Consider the following 22,882-nt stretch of genomic DNA (forward strand, 5'->3'; position numbering starts at 1 on the left):
CGGTGTTCGGCCAATCACAATGCACTGGGTCAGCTGGCCAATCAGAGCAGACTGCGCTTGTCGGAAGGAGGGACTTTGTTGAAAACGAAGCGTTTGAGAGAGGCGGGGCATATAGGACCTACAATAATGTACAGTATTTGAAAAATAATGTGTTTTTTGAACATTAAAGCATGTCAACATATTCTGTTACACCAAATACACAAAATAATGATCTTTAAAAAAGCATCATATGACCCCTTTAAAGTCACATGAGAATTTGTAAACTGCCAAACTGGTCTTCTGATGTCTTGACATACTTATTAGGGTTGGGAACGTACCTGTCATCTTGTGCGGGTCGGATGTATCCTGCAGACAGTATGTTGAGAGAGAGAATATTGGGGTCGATGATTGTCTCATCTGCTTCAGGCGTGTTCCGGATGCGCCCTGTCAAACACAAAATATGTCCCAATTGTTGAATATCATCCAATTTCGCTCTGGTTTGCGCATGCTTTTAATTTTGAGCCCAAACTCACCTACAACCAGCTCTCGCACTTCCTTCCACTCGATATCTCGTCCTGACTCATGTACTATGGTGACTGTGACTCTCCTTTGGATGCCCTGTTATGTAAATGTTGAAGTATTTTATGTTATTACGAAATAATTTTGTACTCTAATGTTAAAACAAAAAACAGTATGGGACAAGGGAAAGGGAAATGGATAGAAAAGAGGAAAAAAAAAAAAAGAGTACCTGATGTAACATGAATGTGCCATGGCATGGCATGCCTACCCGGTGGTCCACTACGGCTGGGATATAGCTGGAAGGGAGAGATGCGTGTCAAATACTGTACAATAACCAGCACTGTCACATAGAAACTGTACACAACATGTACAAGGATTTACAAAACCAATAGATTTAATATTATAATTATTTATTTAATAATATGTATATTTTTAAAAAATAAACTATTATATGATATTTATTTATTATTAATTAAATAGTATGTAAAATAACTGATCTTTCTTAGATATAACTGTTTTCATATAAGGTACCATATGACAAATTTATTCAATCACCTTTACAAGCCCCAGTAATCGATTTTACAATATATTCTATTCAGATGGCACTTTATTTTGATAGTCCATTTTAGACATTCTACTAACTATAAGTAACTTTGTAACTACATGTCAACTAATTCTCAACTACATGTATACTAACTCTCAGAGTAGACTGTTAGGTTAGGTTTAGGGTTAGTAGAATAAGTTGACATATACTTGCAAAGTTTCTTATAGTCAGTATGTTGTATGTTGTGGACCCATCAAAATAAAGTGTTAGCAGATATTAAGCAGACAGTCTACTAATACTTTAATGACTGCTAGTTGACATGTAGTTGCAAAGTTACTTACTGTTAGTAGAATGTCTAAAGTGGACTATTCAAATAATGTGTCACCATTTAAAGTGAAAAGGTCCACAGTAATACAAGACACTTACTCTCCATTGGCCTCTAGCTCACAGATTTCAAAGAAGACCATCAGGTCGTATTTACAGTGGCACGGTCCTGCCGTGGGTCGTGTGAGAGCTGTCAGTTTAGTGGCAGGTACTATGCAGAAAACAGAGAAAGACAGAGCGAGAAAGAGAGTCAAATCAATATTGAGTTCATCGTAGACCAAAGGATATAATAATTCAATGGCAGATGAGAGGGATACTAGAGTTCCACAGGAGAGAGGAAGATATGGATCACAGTATAAGAGGAGAAATAGACCATAGTTAGAGAGGAGCAGGAGTGGGAGATCAGGGGTCCGATGTAAAGGCACACTGCTGTTAAGATGAATAAAGTCATGTGAATTTCAGTGATCCCTGAACGTCTACTCATGCCGAGCAGAATTATTAAAGAATAGTTCACCACAAATAAAAAGTTTCTTCATTGGAACATAAAAAGTGAATTTCTGAAGAGTATTCTGGCCATTTTTTTTTCCATGTAATGTAAATTAACAAGGACTAGGGCTGTCAAACACCAAAATGACAAAAAAGCACCATAAAGGTAGTACTGTATCATGAAAGTTATTCATATTACTCGTGCGCTATATTATAAGTCTTCTGCATTCATATGATAGCTATATATCGAGTCAGTGAGTTGAAACAGAAAACCAGATTTGTTTGATTTATAAACAAATCTTTCAGATTTTGTCAACTAGACACAAGATATAAAATTAATTGAAAGAAATCAAACTTCTCTACTTCTTTCATGTGCTTGCATGAACAAGATATCAAGATACTGCCGCTTCAGAAGTTTTTTTTTGTGCGCTTTTTTGGAGTCATCTGACAGCCCCAGTCCACATTAATTTACGATATATGGTAAAAAAATTATCAAAAATTTTTATGAAGGTGAGTAAATTATGACAGAATATTCGATTGAGGATGAACTATTCCTTTAACTCACACTTAACTAATATACTTATGAATAATATTTATAAGCCCTTTTTTTCATTTTTGTCTCTTTATATAAGACAAACCAGTGAATATGATCCGTCAAGAGACAAGAAATCTAATAAAAAATAACAGCCAATAACCTATAATGACCCAAAATGAATAACACAGAGGTTTAGGGACCACTGCATCATCAAGCACAGTTTCAAGTGACAGAACAACCAGTTTTACTCATGCACTGATACATTCTTATTCCAGTACTATTCATCAGTTTATTTCTGGTGAATGATGTCAGAGAAAATGGCTAGAATTGTCCATCTGCTTGATGAGGTTTGTATGGAGAGGCTGAGGGAGAGAAAAAGACAGACACCCACACACAGTATTAACATGCCGAAACACAGTCCCTGGAACAAAGAGTCCTTCAGTCTGTCAATGCAGAGAGTTTGTGTGACTCCCAGTGAAATGGGGAAAATGAGTGGACACTTTGTCTAAACATCACCTATTTTTCTATTTAAGACATTCCAAGAAAACGTCCAAGTATATTTTGGAATAATTTACAATTACAGTCAAAACTTTGGAATAATTAAGTTCTTCCAGATTGTCTCTTATACTTACCCAAGGCTGTATTTATTCGATAATACTATTATAATTTAAGTAACTGTTTTCTATTTTAATATATTTTAAAATGTAATTTATTCTTGGGACGACAAAGCTGAATTTTCAGCAGCCATTACTCCAGTCTTCAGTGTAACGTGATCATTCAGAAATGATTCTAATATGCTGATTTGGTGTTCAAGAAATAATATCTTTTCAATGTTAAAAATAGTTGTGCTGCTTAATATTTTTATGAAAACTGAGAAACATTTCCATTCAAAAGTTCCGGGTAAGTATGGAAAAAAGACAAAAAAACATATCAAGGACGCAGTAAATTGATCAAAAGTGACAATAAAGACATTTATAATATTACTAAAGATGTCTATTTCAAATAAATGCTGTGCTTTTGAACTTTCTATTCATCAAAAAATCATGAAAAAAGTACCACTGTTTCCATACAAATATATAGCAGCACAAACATTTCCCACATGATAATAAGAAATGTTTCTTAATCACCAAATTGTGTATATTATATTATATATTATATATGCATTAGACAGACCGGAGGTTCAGTTTCAGGGACATCCTTTGGCCTTAGGCACTCAGAACCATTACAGACCCGGCTTCTGTGCTTTTATTACTGAACAGATAGACAAGGGCGGGGCCGGCAGTCTGGCTTGCTCCTCCCCCTCAAGGAGGTAGGAAACAGCCAAGCCTGCTGCACTGAGGGCGTGGCTTGACAGCGAGTCCACCAGAGCCCCATTGAAGACCTCTGGCAGCAGGTAGCGAATCAGCTCCAGGTTCTTCTCCCGATCAGGAGGGGTGCCATTATCTGCGGCTACACCCACCACCAACAACATAAAGACTGTGACATGGGCACATGGACCCAAAACAGCAACATAAAACAGGCAACACAAAGGACGAAGCCAAGAATATGTGCTAAACAGCTTCAGCCTCAATGTAATTTGGCAGGAGACATTGAAGGGGTCATCAGATGCAAAATTCACTTTTACATGGTGTTTGAACATAAATGTGTGTTGGCTTGGCAGTGTGTGTACACAACCACCATATAGTGATGTTTAAGATTATAGATTGTGTTTAACACACACAAGAGTGATGATCAGGTGAACACAAAGAAGTATAGAAATTCTACATTGATTTTTTAAAAAATGCACTGGTATCGGATCAGATCGGATCGGAATCGGCCGATACTCAGAATTTTTGGTATTGGATCGCTTCTGAAAAAATGGTATCGTTGCATCCCTACTTTTTATGAAGACCCTGAAGAATCATACCAACTTGTGGAAAATGAGCATCTGATGTCCCATTTAAAGAACAAATAGCATTTTTTTTTAAACATGCAATGGCCTATGAAGTGAAAAGGAGGGGCTTCTATGTTAATGGTCATAAAATATGGTCATAAATATTCATTGCCCTCACCTGGTTTGGAAAGAGGCATGACTCTTGGGAACTGTCGTCTGCATGGGCGCAGCGAGCTGAAAAAAAGAAAGATCTGGTTGTCATTTCAGTATATTTGATGGATAAATCCAGACATTTGTAGCATGTATTAATCAGAGTTGGAAATAATAAATATAGCCCGGATCTACCTAACGAGATCTTTGCAGAGCGGAGGGAAAGGCTGCTTCTGGTAATGTCCAAACACTTCAAACACGATTGGCTGAGTCTTTATGTACTCTATAAAAGACTTAGTCACTTCCACAGCAATCTGGAAAGTCAGAGAAACAAGTGTTTTACCCTCAGTCTAATAAAATCAGTGTGACGTGGTACTGTGTGTTTTAGTGTAAAGCTCACATTTTGCACATGATAGAAGCCAAGTGGTGGACCACGTCCAGTGTTCTTCAATGGCTCTGTTGAAAACGCTTCATCGTGCCTGTGAATAAAACTACAAACGAGAAGTTTAATGCAAGTAAATTAGATACAGAACAATGACAAATGTCCGCTAGTGGAAACAGACTTCAGAACAGAATAGAGGCACTTACTTGAACTGGCAGAATATGTCTGCGTATTCTGCGGATATGCTTGATGCCTGCAGCACAGTAACTCTGAATGTAAAGACTTCTCCAATCCTCAAGTGATCCAGAGTGCCGTCCAGTATGCCATCGAGACCAGTTTTGACAGGGCTGTCCAGCTCCTCTGGGTTAGCTATGAAAAGCACATGAATGAAAAGACGTCAAGTCAAAGAAATATGAAAACGCCATGGGATAGCCGATTTGAGCTGGCATATAAACGCAGACTTCAGTAACACAAACTCAAAGGTTATGTTTTTTACTTACACAGACTACCATTAATACTTTTATTCAGCAAAAATGTATTATATTGATCAAAAGAGGCAGTAAAGACAATAATGTTACAAAAGTTTTTTTTTTTTTTTAATAAATGCTGTTGTTTCTATTCATCCTGGAAAAAAAAAACATTTATCATGGTTTCCAAAAAAATATTAAGCTGAAAAAATGTTTTTAACTGTGATAATAAGAAATTAATTTTAATAAGAAGTTAAATTACTAAATTACATTGATTTTGGTCAAATGATTGTAGCCTTGGTGAGCATAAAAGACATTTAAAAAAAAAACAATCCCAAACACAGAATGTTCAATGTTTCTTACATGCACAGGTATTATTGTTGACCTCATCTGCTGACAGTCCCATCTCTGCATTTTGGCCCTCACCCTCCACAATTCGCAGCTCTTCCTGAGAGACAGCAGCAAGTGAAAGACCAGAAGGACAGGACTCTGACTGGAACTGCTCAACAGGAAAGAGAAACACTTGAAGTAAGTAAGACAAGATCAGCATAGCTGGTCACAAATGTACATTGTTATGGTTCTCACCAGGGTTTGAAATTAACTTTTTCACTCACCAGCCAATTTGGCTACTAAATATTTAAGTTACCGGCCATTCATAATTTCTACTAGCCAAAAAAATTAAACAAAAAAATTATGAAAAAAAGGCCGGAGGTAAGCCAACAGCTTGAGGCTCTCCACACTGGATGCGACAAAGTGACCATTGCAAATCATTTGTACTTTGTCAAACAGTAAGCCTACGTCATAAACAAACAAATAATGATATATTACTGAATTCACTATTATTACTAATATTACTAATATTGTCAACAAACAGCCTACTGCATTTTTGTCACATAGAAATGCACTTGACAGTATAAGCATTGATTTTGTGCTAGAACATAGGAAATTTACTGCTAATAAATGCTGTCATCCTTTCCTCACCCTCATGTCTTTCCAAACCTGTATGACTTACTTTCGTAAAACACCGCAGCGCTGTGCGGGCGGGAGACTGATCCCGCTCTGCTTTAACGCGCGGCTGGCGGATGCACCGGGTAGCGCCGCTTCACACTTTTGTAGTACTTGCTTTTTGCAGTTTCGCGTGGCTGTAATTTAAAAACAGCGCCTAATATGAGGTCTCCCTCGCTTCGGCGATCGACCCACCGGGAATGTCCCGGTGCTCCCGATGGCCAGTAGCTACATCGCTGGGTATGTTCAAGTAAGCTAGATATGCCCAGAGGCTGCGGAATTAGGCTTATTTAATATATCATGATGAGTCTCGAGTTCAGTATTTACACTAATCTGTGCAGATTTGGCTTATATGAACTTCCTCAAGAAATTAATTAGTAAACATAACTTACGAAAAGTAACCCTCCAAATTGGCTAGTGATTTGACAGCGTTAACGTTACCCGCCACAGCTGATTTTTACCCGCATTTGGCGGGTTGGCGGGTGTTCATTTCAAACCCTGGTTCTCACACTTTTGACCTATATTTACATGCTTTTTCCATGACTTTACTATAATTTAAGAATTTTGAGAAAACATTTTTTTTAATTGAAAATTCACTAAAATGAACTTGCATAACTAAAAAAGTTCATATTGGCTATACAAATTTCCAAGACTTTTTAATATTTCATTAATTTCAATTACTGGAAATAACACTTTTAAAATCTCTGATGTTTCCAAGTTTTATAGGACCATAGGAACTGTGTTGTGTTCTGAATGCTGGGTCTCAGCATCTTCAAAATGCTACTATCATACTGGTCAACCAGCTTGACAAGAAGGACCATTAAAGCCAGTAAAAAGCAGCCTGGACTAGCACTGAAATTTAAACTGGCCTTTTCAGCTTGGTCTACCCTTTCTGTGAAACTGCTTCATCATAAGTGTTAAAATGTTAATACCTTCTCAAACTGCTGGTCTTCAAAAGAAATCTTGGCAGTGCCTGACTGTCGGACACCAGAGCCATAGTCTGGTGCCTCTTCATCGGCTGGAGGAAAAACCAGAGCACCTTCACATCACTTCCTCAAGAAGTCACACACAGTTTGCCCTTCATACTGTACACACATATCCCTCTGGTCTAAACACACCCTCTAACACCAAATAAAATTCTGTTCCCTTAAACTAAAAATGCATCTACCAGTATTAAAGTTTTTTTTATTTATTTATTGAATATTTAATAGTGCATGCTAATTTCCCCTGATTTTACATTTACATTACTACTATCATCAAACTTATAACAATAAAATGATGCATTGAAATACAGTATGTGTCCCTATAAGACACTTGCAGTCCTAATCTTACCTGATATTGCTTGTACAGCTACTCTGAGGAAACCTTTGACTTCTCCTTTCTCATTAACTATGGCAACCCGATGGACCAAGGGCACAGGATAGAGCAGATTACTCAAATACACAAATGCCCTAAAGGAGAGAGGGAAGAAGAAAATGTGTGTCTAAGGGATCGACTGTACAGCAAACAGGACAAACACAACATTGAGCAACATACAGACACAAGCAGGCACTGCTGGGATTATTCCTCACAGATCAGGGAACATGATATAAAACAGGAAGGTGTGAGTATTTTTAAGATTTTGGGTAAGTTTAAGGAGCATGGGATTGAAGTGAAGATAAACCCTAAAAAAATACACATAAAAGAAATCTGAGACCACATTGAAAATTGAGGATTACTTTTCATTTAAAACGACAAAATAAAGAAAGGTTAAGGATTTTGAAAAATGTAATGTACACTACAGCTAATAGCAAAGTTGTTGTTGTTTTTCAAAGAAATTAATATTTGTATTCAGCAAGGATGCATTCAATTCATTAAAAGTGACATTTATAATGTTACAAAATATTTCAAATAAACACCAAATCAGCATATTAGAATGATTTCTGAAGGATCACGTTACACTGCAGCCTGGACTAACATCTGTTGAAAATTCAGCTTTGCAATCTCAAGAATAAATTACATTTTAAAATACATTATAGAAATAGAAAACAGTTATTTTTAGTGAAAATATTTTTTTAAATGTATTTTAGATCAAATAAATGCAGCTTTGGTGAGCACACTTCAAATATCTAAACAATCAAATATCTTCCCGACCCCAACCTTTGAACAGTAGTGTAAAAAATATAGAAATAAAAAAAGAAATACTTAAGATTCCATACTATTTCTACTGCAGGTCACTAATAAGCAAATGTGTAACACTGAATAAAAGTACATTTTGTACAAAAGGTCTAGTTTTCTTGCTTCCACACTAGATGTTTTGTAACAAAACTTTCTGAAAATCATGTTAATTGCTCAACTCACCCTTTCACTCAAATTATTGTACTACTAACATTATTTGCAAATTAAAAATGTACAACATTTTGCCTAGTGGTCTCAAAGGTTAGGACTACATTATATGTGTCAAATGTACAGACTACATGAAAGAACAGCTTTAGTGATTCAATATGTTTTTGAGTGAATGATTGGGGTATTTGGATAATCTATACATCCATGATCAGAGCCAGAATTAGGACGGTTTATTTAAAACCCAAAGACCCTAAATTTGGTTCTACCATCAAGGACTACATTGCCCATCCTCCACGTGTAGACACTGAATGATACAGCAGTGCTGAACAAAAATGGGGGTTTGGTGAGGTACAAAAAAGCATGCTTGTGACAAAAAAGGTGAACGAGGAGACATAAAATGTAACAGTACTGGACACTGTGAGCGTGAACAGACAATACCATTAGCAAATGCCAAAAAATAAAGGTAAATAAGATACTGCAAAAAAGCAGCCATACTGTCACAAATGTGCAGTGCATCGCACAAGCGCAACTTAAAAGAGTGAGCCAATTCATCAAAGGTTTCCATGTAAAATCTCACAAAAAAGGTTGAAATACGGCATATGATCTCACATGCCCAGAAGAGAGACAGCTGTTCTAGAAACCAGCTCTTTCATCTTGAGATATGTGAACTCTCGGCGTAACCAAGCGGCTGAATTACAGGAACCAATTAGTAAGTCATTAGATGAATAGCTATTTTCTCATTCATCAGAAATTCATGCCATGTAACGAAAATCTGGTCTTGTTTGTTTCTGCGGTACACAAAACAAACAGCTAATATGAGTGTTTGGAGATAGCACTTCAAAGCTGACGGACCCCTTTGAAGAAGAGATGCGGTGCATGTAAAGCTGGGACACAGACCTTGGCGTGATGCGAGAGCCATAGCTGCGCTGGGTGGTGCCGCTGACATCCAGCCAATTCTGATTTCAATTATCACAATCATTTGGCCGAAATGAAACCCAGAAGCTCAAGGTGTGTGTCTGCAGCAATCAGATGAAAGTCAAATGTATGATAATGGGAGAAGACGGTGTAAAGTCCAGACATGCTGACTAAAATCCAGGAATTCTTCCCAGAGGAAAGACAAATCACATCTTTTTAATATTGTAGAGGTTTCTCCTACAGCAATGAGATGGAAGACTCAAGTGGAGACTTTCTACTCAGATTTTTCTTCAGACCAAAGACCCTCAAGAGATCTCAACAACGTCACAAACAGATTTACCACAAGGGTCATTGACAAATAGTAGGCGCCAAGGTAAATAAAAGAAAAATTGTGTTTAAAACCCATGTGCTCTCATTTCTTAGAAATGTATTCATATTGTTTCCACAAGATGGCATGTGGTGTAACCATTAAATAAAAAGTGTGCACATCTTAATAATTGTTGGAAAGTATTTTTGGACAAACATCATGAATTATTGATTAATAAATATCTTTGTGTGTGTGTGTGTGTGTGTGTGTGTGTGTGTGTGTGTGTCGCATTACATAACCTGAACCAACCCATTACAACCTAAAATAATGTTACCTTATCATAAATATGTCAAATCATTTAACATTTTAATAGACTTTTTGACCTTGACACAAAGCCATGAGGGTCTGCAGGGGTCCCCTCTATATCTTATTTCCTGTTTTATGTCTGCATCTTGATCACACCACATAACATTAATTTGACGAAAATTTTTTTTCAAATATTTGTAATAATTTAACAAAACAGATTAATTGTTTTCAATAAATAATAATATAATATAATAATACATATTAAATATTATGCCAAGCTACCATGGATTTTATTTGATTTTTAAAATGTATATTTAGAATATTATTACATTTTTAGATTTTATTTTCCGAGTAGACTACTTCATTTTTTGTACATTTGTACCAATGTGACATCTGTCACGTCATAAACCCAAACACCAAAACCAACAGAGATCTCTATATAATGTCCAATAAATAAATAAATACTGTAAATAAAAAAAAATCTCAAATTGACCATTTTGTCCTGTAGGTCAATAACATTTGTATTTACTTTTATACTTCTTTATTTCAAAGAGATGTACAGACTCACAGCAATTTTAAATTTAATTCATTCTAAACTATCAAACTATTTGAATATGTCTAACATATGGCTTTTTCAGTTATGTGTTTGTGTATAAATGTAAGCGTTGTCATTATGCAAGCAAAATGTTTCAAGTTTAAGTGTACATATTGTATATACAGTACATTACAGTGTATACACATTACATTTTGTGTGAGTGCTGTGCACACATTACGTGCGATAGCCAGTTTAAAAAGGAACTGCTGTACAACAACCCAGTCTCAGTGTGAAAGAGCTAGTTTCCTTTCCCAGCATGCTCCTGAAACCTCACCAACCTTCCCACTACACTGAACAATGGTGAGCGATCGTAAAACGGGTCCTCAGCTTTGCCGGAGCTTCTGCAGAGCTCTCCCTCATCATCATCATCATCATCATCATCATCCTCCCCCTCCTCTTCCTCGAAATCCGAGCATGGGTCATCCGATAAGAAATCATCGTCCAAGTCATCCAACTCTGTCCCCACCCTCTTGTCAGGCCACGACTGGACCAGCTCAGTGATTTCAGAGGTTGATGTGGGCTCAGAGGGGGTGGGGGAGGAGTTAGGGTCACTCGCTTGCTCACTAAGGCATGTGGAGAAAAGGGGGTTTCTGGTGTAGCCAAAGACACGGGAGCCCAGTTAGTACGAGGGGCCATCTGTCTTTTTAATTGTTTCTGTTCGCAAGTGGGTAAGTAAACTCTTTCAATAAGCCAATAGCCGAGTCATGGGCATACAACACATAAACAACCCAAAAAAAAAACACTCATCAGTAATGTGAACAGCAGCCTGGAACAGGATTCCATTAAGTTTGTCCAATATTACACTGCCTTTACACTGTTTGGCATTTTTTTAAGAAATTAATACTTTTTATTCAATATAATAAATGATGAAAAGAGACAGTAAAGACATTTATAATATCACAAAATATTTCTATTTTCAAATCAATTCTGTTCTTTTGAACTTTGTATTTATCAAACAATCCTAACAAATATGGCACAACTGGTTTTAAAATTGATAATAATTAGAAATGTTTCCTAAGCACCAAATCAGCATATTGATTCCTGAAAGATCCTGTGACATTAAAGACTGGAGTAATGTAAAAATGAAATTAAGAGAATATTTCACAATATTATGTTTTCTAATCCATTTTTGATCAAATAAATTCTGGCTTGGTGAGACTTCTTTCAAAAACATTGCAACAAACATACCAACCCCAAACTTTTAAATGATAGTGCACATTTTATAGGCATAGTTCAACCAAAATCTAAAAACTGTCATAACTTTCTCAAATAATATTATCATTATGTCGTTCCAAACTTGTTTTCTTTTTGGAACTCAAAAAAAGTAGAATTTTGGGATAATACTTAGAAAATATTAAAAATATATCAGCCAATATGTTCAATATAATGAAAGTGAATAAGGATGGGGACTGTCAAGCTCCACAATAACAAAAAAAACACCATAAAAATAAAGGCAGTTCGGTCATGATAAGTCTTCTGACATCATAAAATAGCTTTGTGCGAGGAACAGATCAAAATCTCGACCAAAATAGTTATTAATTGAAAAGGTTCACACACACCCTAACTCTCCTTGGTGTACTCAAGAGAGAAGAAGTGATGTCTGGTTTGTGATGCATATCTTTTCAATGAATCGGTTGATGTAGCTCACAAAACCAGTCTAAATAATAATGACTCCCCTAAGCTACTGATCCAGCTGTAGCAGTTAACAGCTAATGGAAGAGAAAAATTATCAGTGAATAACCATTCAAAATCTGTTTGTCACGCAAAGCTATCATACATCTTAGAGCTATGGTTCCAGCTCGCACTTATTGTAATTGCATGGAAAAGAGCAAAGTATACAAAATGTAAAAAAATAATCTCTCTTTTCGAGTTCCACAGAAGAAAGGAAGGAACAACATAAAGGTGGTTAAATGAGGCCAGAATTTCTCATTTTTGTGTGAACTACTCTTTAAAGACATAGTAAAGGCGAGATTAACAGCATGTCATACAGCTCTGAAGTAGACAGGGTAATGGGACGCGTGTGACCTAATTTGAAAGTGCATGGAAAATCGATTTCATGCTCTTCTGAATAAAGCAGCATCAAAAATCTTGCACTCTTAAAAAGCGTGTGGGCAATAACTCTGGACTTATTCCTCAGAGGAATTAGCTAAATTTCATATATCCTGTAGAGATCAGCTTTAACCATAGCTTATTACATTTCCGTTACATGTGTATTACATTATATATTATTGCATTTTCTCGTTCCAGCAGTTTTTCAGGCCTGCAAGATGCTCTACTATTACAATTACAAAACCACAATGAGAATTGCTAATTTCGTCCTGCATAACAGAATTGAATTCACCTTCAATGGGCCATTCAAATGAAACATAGTTTGAGGAGAAATCTGACAGGAATGTTGTTGATCATGTGGTCTTTATCTGACAGTAGTCAGAGAGTGCAGGGGCGTTCTGTACTAAACATCAGCATGGCTGGTCTGTCTAGCCATGCCCTGATGTAACCTTACAACTTACCTTCCAACCAGACGGAACCAGGGAAAGCGGTCGTAGAACGGATCGCCTCCAGTCAGCACACTGTCACAGTCTTCAAGAGCACTGCCGGGCACCTCAGCAGCACGATCATACATCTCTCGCATCAGATCCAGCCTCTGCCTGCAGGGGGCAGCATTACACATCACTTGTAATGTAAATACTGGCTATACTGTGAAACCCAAGGTGACTCGAAGTGTAGCTGGGTTTTTCTTCAACTAGGAGCATTTTGTGTCTCAGAACTCTATTTTTAGTACAGGTAACAGATTTTATTATTGTTGTCCTGAAATAACATGGCTTCATTATTTTTTGCTACTTTTCAAACACCTTTTATGGTTTTACCCATATCTTAGACTTTGAATCCTAAAATATGAGATTACATGATTCCAATAATGATTATTATATTTGTAAAACTATCAAAATAAAACAAAACATGAAATACCAAACGGTTTCAGTAATTACTGTGTGAAAATACTTTATAAACATGTATAACAACACAAAATATGACTGTCCCTCAGTTTTTGTGTAATTTCCAGCACAACAAAGAATACAATTGTAAATGTAGTGGGTACCAAAGAGTCAAAAGTGTCTGTAAAGAGCAAACTGAGATGAAATATGAGACCTATGTGAAGAAAATAAAGAAAAATCAAAATGGGCCAGGATACTTAAAAGGCTAACTATACAATTAGCTTTAGCCAAACAGAGGTGTCTGCCATTTTATTCAAAAAATGTTTAAACTGTTTAAAACATCAAATAAACCAGTAATTTTGAAATGTTGTGGAAATATCATTAGTTGGTTCCTGCACACCTGCCCACTGTTGGATACTGACAGTTCACAAATGAAATAATTTAGTGAAATTGTAAATAGCCTAATCTGCTTTACAGAAGTTTATTCTCTAAAAAAAATGACCTGAGCTTCTCCAGGGTCCAATTATGTGTGGCTCCATTTTTCTGATCTTGGACTTCTACAGCCACGATGGTGCGAGGGAATGGGCTTTTCTCGCGGTCTTTAGCTGTCTCGGGTGGTAACAGGTCAGGCGGAAGTGGAGAGTAAAGCGTGTCCGTCAATAACACAAACTGGAACTGAACCTGTAAGTGACATTAGGCAAAATCAATAAAGATGTTGTCATATATTTTATAGGTTTAGCAGAGTGGTGTAGTTCTTTCTGGTCTTTCTCAAGCTTTCACCTTCTTCTTTAGCTCTACGCTAATGGCATTGGCCTCCTTGAGGAAGATGGCATTGCCCCAAAGCAGATCTCTGAGAGATGTGAACTGATAACACCTCCATTTACGGAAAGCCCACAGCGCCAGTTCTGTCTCCCTCTCAGTCCATTGCACTATGGGTATAAGAGATTGAAATACAAGAGGCTCAATTATTTAAACCGAGTCATTGTGATTAGTTCAGGTTTTGCCATTCGCAATCTAGTCACCTTCCTCCTCAGGTTCGTCATCTTCCTCTGCTGCATCAGGGTAATAACGATCTACCTGCTTCTGCAGGGCTTCTAACCTGCTCTCATAGTCCTGTAAAAGACATACAGTATAGTGAAATTTCAACACTAAAAAAAGTGTCATATCATGCCTAATTGTAAAGTTATGAGTATAGAGGGAAAAAGTTTTATTTTAAGCTCTTTACAGTATGTTGTTTACGTCACTTACTAATCTCTGTTGCTCCAGTAAATTGTTGGCCTCTTCTCTCTCTTTGCGATACTGATCCTCAAGTTCCTGCAGTCTATACAAACAAAGAGCTGATGACTCTGACAACACAAATGTCACATCTTAAAGGGGTCATATGATGCATATGACATATGACACATATGACATATATGATGTTTTCCTTTGTCTTTGGAGTGTTACAAGCTGTTCGTGCATATGTAAGATCCGTAAAGTCGCAAAGATTAAAGTCTCAAACCCAAAGAGATATTCTTTATAAAAGTTAAGACTCGTCCATGCCTTCCTAAAATGCCTCATTCAAACGCCCCCACAAATCTACATCACTGTGTGGGAATATTTGCATAACACCGCCCAAATGTATGCACAAAGAAAGAAGGTGTTACTTTTATTCTCGCTGTAGTATTGTTGCCGCCGCCGCCATGTCGTGGAGACGCTGTGGATTTCCAAATATGGTAAGGGGCGTAACATTTCCGTCACACGCTTGAGGTATTCGGCCAATCAGAACGCACTGGATAGCTGGCCAATCAGAGCACACCGCACTTTTCAGAAAAATTAGCTTTGCAAAATTCGATGTGTTTCAGAAAGGTGGGGCAGAGAGGAGCAACAATAATTTTTGGTATGTGGAAAATAATGTGTTTTTTGAACCTTAAACCGCATAAACACATTGCATTACACCAAATAAACAAAATATTGTTCTTTTTAGCAACGTCATATGACCCCTTTAAACTTATTCTTGAATTTCCGCCATGTTTCCTTTACCTCTGATCCATTTCCTGTTTCATATCAATGCCCTGTTTCTCCAGGAGTTCTCTCTGAGCAAAGGCCCAGTACCAATTTCAAAAATAATTGTTTTAAATGTTAGTTTATGAACATGACAAATTTATAAATAAATGAAATAATAAATAAATGAATTAATAAATGAAATCATAAATACATTAATTTAAAAATGAAATCATAAACAAATTAAATTAAATTAAATTAAATTAAATTAAATTAAAAAATAATTAATTAAATAAAAATGAAATCATAAATAAATAAAAATACCTACATAATTGGAGGCAACCCATAATGCTTTGAAAAAGTATTGTAGCAGGTGAGGGAAAAGTGTAGGCAGACCTGATCTGAGAACCGTGGGTTCTGTTACTCTCTTTCCATTGACATAAGTTTCTGCTCCCTCACACGGCTCAAGAATGACAGCTGTAAAAACAGGAAGAACAGCCATAAGGACTGTGGGATATATGTGTATGAGTATGTGGGATTGCAAAGTGCATCATTAAAAAACCTTCTCCCATTGGTCCAGTGGTGCTGGTGAAAGTGCAGTGTTCCTCTTTGATGAAATGACCACTCAAAACAATGTCCTGTCTTCTGCTGGCATCTTCTCTCCCCACCCTGAGCACAGCAACATATCAGACACCTTAGTACTAAATCTACTGAACAGAAGAATGTGTGAAATAAGAAGCTTGGATTGGCACTAACCTGGTAATTCCATCTTTGATGTAATACAGGAGACATTCAGACATCAAAGGATCTTCATTTAGATTCACCAGGTGGGGTGTCTATAATCAGGGCCCAAATTCATTCAAAATCAACATTATAGGTTTTGTATTTACTGAATGAAATACCAATGCTTGCAAGGCAGCAACTGAATAGTCTTACAGTTTCAGGTATGTTTAGGTTTTAGGCTTTGGTTTTGTGTTTAAAGGTAAATGCCACATTAATGATGGACTGCTGTTGTCATTACAATGAGAAGGCATCTTGTTTTCTGTCCGTTTTGTACTAGAATCAAAACCTTCATTGCACAGATCTGTCCAAGTCTGACTATAAATGGATATAGTCGGCATAAAATGGTAACTCCATTCTTCTTTTCTCCCTAATGTGATGTATATCTGTGTAAATGGCTTCTTGAACGAGAAATAATGTATGGCAATAATTTTTGCTTTTGTCCATTGGGAATTGATTGGATCTTTGGATTATATGTTAATTGCTGAGACAATCTTTATGCAAACAGATGTAAGAAAGAAGACCAATCGCTATAATATATATACATACAGTATATTGTATATGCTGAAGTAAGTGGGAGTTTTTAAAACTGTTTTTTTAACTTCCTAAAGTATGAATCACAGGGGTAGAAAAGAGGCTGAAATTGTCTAAAAATAAAAAAGTCTGAATGATGTCTATGATTAAATAGTTAATCATACTTGGAATCAATGGTTTAAAACAAACTCTAGACAAAATGTTTGCAAAACATCAGAGTAGCGCTGCCTCGTGAGCACTTTCAAAATGTATGTAGACAACCTTTTAAAAGAGGAAAATAAAAGAAAAGTAAAACAATTATACTAAGACAGCTGTCTTTACATCAAGTTTCAGTATCAAAATCCATGAAAATGCATGCAATTCACCAAACTGCGTAAGATTCCAGACAGGAAAGCCTTTAAAAGCATCTTGTGGCCATGATGCTTGAGATCTGAAGTCTTCAAAGTGCTTTAAAGTTTACTATAAAGACTAGAAGGAACTGCAGCACATCAACATTCATATTAGAGAGTAATGAGCAACAGATCCCTAAATAAAGAAATAAAGATCACAGACGCATTTAAAAGAGCTCTGATGGGGAAAACACACAGAGGTATGTTAGAAGAGTCTGAGAGGAGCGATCAGGATGTAACCACACAGTATCCATGGCAACCAACCTCATTGGGAGAGAACAGCCCAACAGTGTCTATAAAAACGGGCTGAGGTTTTCTCTGCGAGGGCTTCCAGAAGAAGAACGTAAAGACATTTACAGGCTTATTTGGTCATTTGAGCAAACATATTAACCTTAATTTGTGGTCCACCTGCACACGGTTTCTCCCTACAGCCTTTACAACATCTTTACCTTCTTTGGTGAAAAGACTCCAACAGTTCCTCCATCCTCACGCATGGCCACGCCCATCTCGACCAGCAGTGCTTCTCTGTGAAAACCAATTTATATATGCTTTTAATACGTTAACTTATACATAACATAAAAACTGCTTAAAAATCACATAAGAATTCATACAACACACCTGTCCATTCTGATGGCCTCTGTACGGCGAAGCTTCTCTTCCCAGGTTTCATTGAGCTCGGCAATAATTTTCTCTGTTTCCTAAATTGGCATTACAAACAATATCAAGTTAAAATATGCCATCAAATCTATGGTAGTTTTTGTAAGACCTATATCTTTAGACAGCAAAAGTCAATTTAGTTTTTGGGGTAAGGTAATATGGTAAAATATTTTGAATGAAAGAGTTAATACACCGTAACTTTCAGACCTTGAAACTGCCGCAAAAAAAAACTTTCTCAGTTTTATTTATTGAAACAAAAACCTCATGAATGCCTCATTCTGGAATCAATTTTGTAATATCATAGGAATGAAAACATGAACACATGACCGCATTCTCATTCATTTCAATGGTAGGTGTTTGGTTGGTTCATGGTTAAAATCTGCCATCTTTACTAACAGATGCTCATTTCTGCAACCAGCCTCTTTTGAACCAATCGCCATAAATGGCATGTGATCAACAGATTCCAATTACATAAAAGTTTTAAGGCCGATTCTCACTGCACCATCAGAGTCTGACCAACAGCAACAGATATGTTTGTCGGATTTTGTCAAATCCACTGTTGCTGTGTATTACCACTATGTGTATTACCACTATCGGCATCTGTTGCTGTTGGTTGGCGCTTGTTTTCGCCAGCTGAACATGTTCATTCGAGGTTTGTTGGGTCATGGAATGTCTGAGAAGTGACTGTATTCTGCTGGTATTATTAGGTGTTGGTCTGCATCTGTTGGTGCACACTGGTAAATTGTTACAGTTGTGTAGGCAATGTTATTTTACTATTATTTACAATACAGTATACAGTGGTGGCCAAAATTATTAGAAAACCTGACAGATCGGAAAATAAATGATGTCTCTCCACATCACCATAGCGCCATTTTGGAGAATAACCACTGAACGCAAACAGTTTGCACTATTCTGTGACAACCGCGACACAAGGATACGTTTTCTACGTGTATTTACGCTTTGATTTGAACGAAAACAGCGCATCCGTGCAGCGCGGCTGACAGAAGAGCGTACGCTGCTTGCGTCCAGTGGATATTCTCCAAAATGGTGCTACGGTGATGTGGAGAGACACAGAGGAGACGAATTCTTGAATAAAGTCGTTATTTTTGTTTTCTTCACGTACAAAAAGTATTCTCGTCGCTTCATAACGTTACGGTTGAACCACTGATGGCAGATGGACTATTCTGACGATGTCTTTCATACTTTTCTGGGCCTTGACAGTGTAATTTACTTGGCAGTCAATCGGACAGTCACAAGCCTCCCGGTTTTCATCCAAAATATCTTAAATTGTGTTCCGAAGACGAACGAAGCTTTTACGGGTTTGGAACGACATGGGGGTAAGTGATTAATGACAAAATTTTCATTTTGGGGTGGAGTATCCCTTTAAACTTATTTTGTTTCAGTTAGTTGCTAAACCAACATTTCTCACTTTTTCTATTTCTATTCTATTTTATTCCAGCTTTATTTCAGTTGGTGAAAACCATTTTAATAGATTTAGTTAATGACAACAATACTGCACGTAAGTACAGTAAAACTAAGGGGGGAAATTATTTTTTTTAAATGTTGAAAAATATGGTATGAGCCCTTTAATCTGAAGTTGTTAGGCAAATGTTTGTCAGATTTATATTTGAAGGATTTCAGTCAGTGTTATCAGGGTTTCATGCTTTATGCCAGTCACCTTGAGTCTCTCAATGGCTTCCTCGCTCCCTGGGCTGAACATGATGCGATCATGGAGGCTGCTGATGGAACCAGCCCGGCTGGACAGGGCGGAGAGAGATGGAGAGGGGCTCATCGCCGTCATAGCATTGGTCACTGTGGAGAGATCACCTCTTTGATTGACAGCTTGGCCACTATTGTTATTGTTCTTGTAATCGGATATGTCTGTCGGGGAAGGGGGAGAGAGGTGCGGGGTGGGGAGAGGGGCAGGAGGTGACAGACACAGAGTTCAGAGAGGAGCAGACAGAAAAGGATGAGCAGAAGGAAGGAAAGGTAGAGAAAAGAAGACAGAGAAAGACATGTAGCTTGAAATGAATTTGAATTCAGAGACCCAGAAAGAATACAAAGAAAGAACAGACAATCAGCCCAGTAAGGGGGACAAGCAGAAATAAAATAAAAGCTCTAGTGCAGGCACCCGGCAGCACAGAGACATGCCAGCCATCAGCTAGCCTACAGCGTTACACACCGGCCATCCAATGACAGCAACCTGAGAGCCACGTCTGAAAAATTTAAGAGGCATGCATGCATTGATCTGGGCTGTTATTTGACACCAGTGTCTTATATTTGTTAGTGTACATTGAGCAAAATGCTGTTAGTCCATTCAAGCAACTAAATGGCAATCCTTTCTTGGTCTTAAAGGAATAGTTCAGCCAAAATGGAAAACTTTGTCATAATTTGCTCTCACTCATTAAAGGGGTCATGACATGAGAAATCAAATTTGCCTTGATTTGTTGGAATATAAGAGTACTTTGTACCATTAAAACATCCTGCAAGTTTCATAGCTTAAAAAGTCCTCCTCTTTATAAACAAAGCATTTATTTATTCAAGCTCCAAAAATGGCTCGTTTTGGATCTGAGGTGCAAGATGACGTCAGCCGGGAACAAACATTTGCATAAACACAGCCTCCAGAGCAAGACATCTACTTTACCGTTATAAGTAAACCTCAAGGAACATATTAAAATAATAAAAAAATCCATGTCATGACCCCTTTAAACTATAATTTTCTTTCTTCTCTGCAATACAATAGACTTTAGTCAGCATCTTATTAAATTTTTGTCAGGAATGAAAACGAGGCTGTGAGGGACAGAAGTACAGTGTGTTTACTGTATGGATTACACTGTTTTTTAAAAACAGTTACAACAGGTTGAAAAAAAAAACTTCCAGTTGATAATGCATGACGTTGCATGACACAGGACCTTTAAACAGAGCGTGTCATTGAAAAACTGTAAGTCAATCCCTCACAGCCTCATTTTCAACTGTTAAATTCAGTATGGCATCTAATCTGACTAAGATGTATACAAGATATTTAGAAAATGTTTTAGCTGTTCATATTATGATGTCCAAATTGTTCATGAGCCAAAAATGACATACATAGAAATGAATCCAGTATATGAGTCAACTGGTATATTATAAGCCTAGTGAAGTGACACAATCGCTTCATATGATAAACAGATCAAAATTAAGTCTTAATTTACTCTCAAATCAAATTAGAACACTGATTAACTTTCACATACAAAGACTACATCAAATATGACAACATGAACTTTAAACGTCAAAAAACGTCACACCTTATTGGTTCTCACATGCCATGAGATCATTTGAGGTTTGTGTTGCCATATTTGATGTACTCTGTCAAGTTTGTTATGACTGATGTATAAAGGCTTACATTTCAATTTGATCATACAAATGATTATGTTGCTTTAGAAAACTTTGTACTCTAGTTCATACTAAGTATAGTTCAAATCTATTAACATATTTACTGACATATCGCTCAAGATTTACTGATATAAATTATAATTAAACCTTATTAACTACTTGTGCACAATGCACATTTCTTAATATTAAGCCTAAAATGCGTTTTAATGTCACTACTGATGAGGATTGTATGGTATTGGAATAATATCAGTCTTTAAATGCAAGATATTTAAAGTGTACCTAAAGTATACATGCAATAGTATATCTTTAGTTGGACTTCAGCACAACTACTGCACAATTTAAAGTGCATGAAGTACAAAAAGTTGCAGGGTATTTTTATTAAGTACATAAATATGTAAATGTATTTGTAGCATACTTAGCATTAAATAAATGTATTTCAAATACATTTTCTTATATTTATCTTTCACTAGGGGAAGCTAACTTTATGCCCATTTGGGACCGCAAAACCCAAATGACTTTCATTATTTGGTCAAAAAAAGCTAAAACATTCATCAAAATATCTTCTTTTGTGTTGCACACAAGAAAGTAAGCCAAATAAGTCTGAATGACATGAAGGTGGCTAAATGATGAATATTGTTAGGCTAAACTATCCCTTTAAATATGCATGATATCACCAATGGAGTTTTGGGGCTTGAGGTTATACTAAAATGATATCTAGAATACATCTACAATATTGGCAAAATATACCTAAGAAAATGTCGGTAACACTTTATTTTAAGGTGTCCTTGTTACATGTTACATGTACTTACTATTATGATAACAATAAATTATGCATAATTACATGCAAGTAACCCTAAACCAAACCCTAACCATATAGTAAGTACATAAAGTTAATATATATTACTCAGTACTTAAATGTATAATTACACTGTAACAAGAACACCTTAAAATAAAGTGTAACCAAAATGTCTTAATGAAAATATGCACTACACAGACTTTTGTCTAAATAAATGCTGTCTAAAGAGAATGCTATTGCCATGCTATTTTAGCCTATAGGCCTTTTTTATATCCTTAACGCTATCTAGCATTGGCCCATCTCTCATACTAATTAACATACACTTTTTATAAGCAAATGTTGACTGTAGTACATTAGCAATGAGCTCATATTTCTGCTAAAAGCCAGTGACTCTCATTCCCATCATCTCTAACCAGAGCGATCGTCATCGCTGACCACAGTAAAACCTCCATTACCAGCTCCATTATGCTCTCGTGAAATCCATTTACAATGAAACAACTTACAGCCTACATCTGAGTTACAAAACAACATTCACGACTCTCACACAGGAAAGATCCTCCCACGTTTCTCACCGCCAGCATTTCATATAATATCCACCTATCCAACCACTAAATATCACATATCCCTAGCTGAACAGTTATGCTAATACCATACGAAATGTAACACGGGATATAATAGCAAAAATAAACGTATATTCTACAGAGAGTTTGGCTTTGTAATTTCTCT

At 36.6% G+C, this 22,882-nt stretch overlaps 1 protein-coding gene across 1 annotated transcript in view; it reads right to left on the bottom strand.

The window, feature by feature from the left end:
- Window positions 1-22,882, bottom strand: part of LOC107694128 (kinesin-like protein KIF1A) — a 71,566-nt gene that overhangs the window by 17,606 nt on the left and 31,078 nt on the right. Inside the window, exons 15-38 of the mRNA XM_016493739.1 lie at window positions 19,667-19,869; window positions 17,950-18,029; window positions 17,781-17,856; window positions 16,385-16,464; window positions 16,191-16,297; window positions 15,945-16,105; window positions 15,668-15,735; window positions 14,894-14,966; window positions 14,668-14,758; window positions 14,426-14,574; window positions 14,148-14,326; window positions 13,223-13,360; window positions 10,991-11,302; window positions 7,597-7,715; window positions 7,197-7,303; window positions 5,623-5,758; window positions 4,999-5,161; window positions 4,811-4,901; window positions 4,606-4,724; window positions 4,439-4,494; window positions 1,469-1,577; window positions 728-794; window positions 513-597; window positions 318-423 (exon numbers count right to left, since the gene is read on the bottom strand). Of these exons, the coding sequence (XP_016349225.1) occupies window positions 318-423; window positions 513-597; window positions 728-794; window positions 1,469-1,577; window positions 4,439-4,494; window positions 4,606-4,724; window positions 4,811-4,901; window positions 4,999-5,161; window positions 5,623-5,758; window positions 7,197-7,303; window positions 7,597-7,715; window positions 10,991-11,302; window positions 13,223-13,360; window positions 14,148-14,326; window positions 14,426-14,574; window positions 14,668-14,758; window positions 14,894-14,966; window positions 15,668-15,735; window positions 15,945-16,105; window positions 16,191-16,297; window positions 16,385-16,464; window positions 17,781-17,856; window positions 17,950-18,029; window positions 19,667-19,869 (2,875 nt within the window). The remainder of the gene's footprint in view (window positions 1-317; window positions 424-512; window positions 598-727; window positions 795-1,468; window positions 1,578-4,438; window positions 4,495-4,605; window positions 4,725-4,810; window positions 4,902-4,998; window positions 5,162-5,622; window positions 5,759-7,196; window positions 7,304-7,596; window positions 7,716-10,990; window positions 11,303-13,222; window positions 13,361-14,147; window positions 14,327-14,425; window positions 14,575-14,667; window positions 14,759-14,893; window positions 14,967-15,667; window positions 15,736-15,944; window positions 16,106-16,190; window positions 16,298-16,384; window positions 16,465-17,780; window positions 17,857-17,949; window positions 18,030-19,666; window positions 19,870-22,882) is intronic.

The sequence above is a fragment of the Sinocyclocheilus anshuiensis genome, unplaced genomic scaffold (genome assembly GCF_001515605.1).
Source record: "Sinocyclocheilus anshuiensis isolate Anshui unplaced genomic scaffold, SAMN03320099.WGS_v1.1 scaffold1530, whole genome shotgun sequence".
Classification (NCBI taxonomy): domain Eukaryota; kingdom Metazoa; phylum Chordata; class Actinopteri; order Cypriniformes; family Cyprinidae; genus Sinocyclocheilus; species Sinocyclocheilus anshuiensis.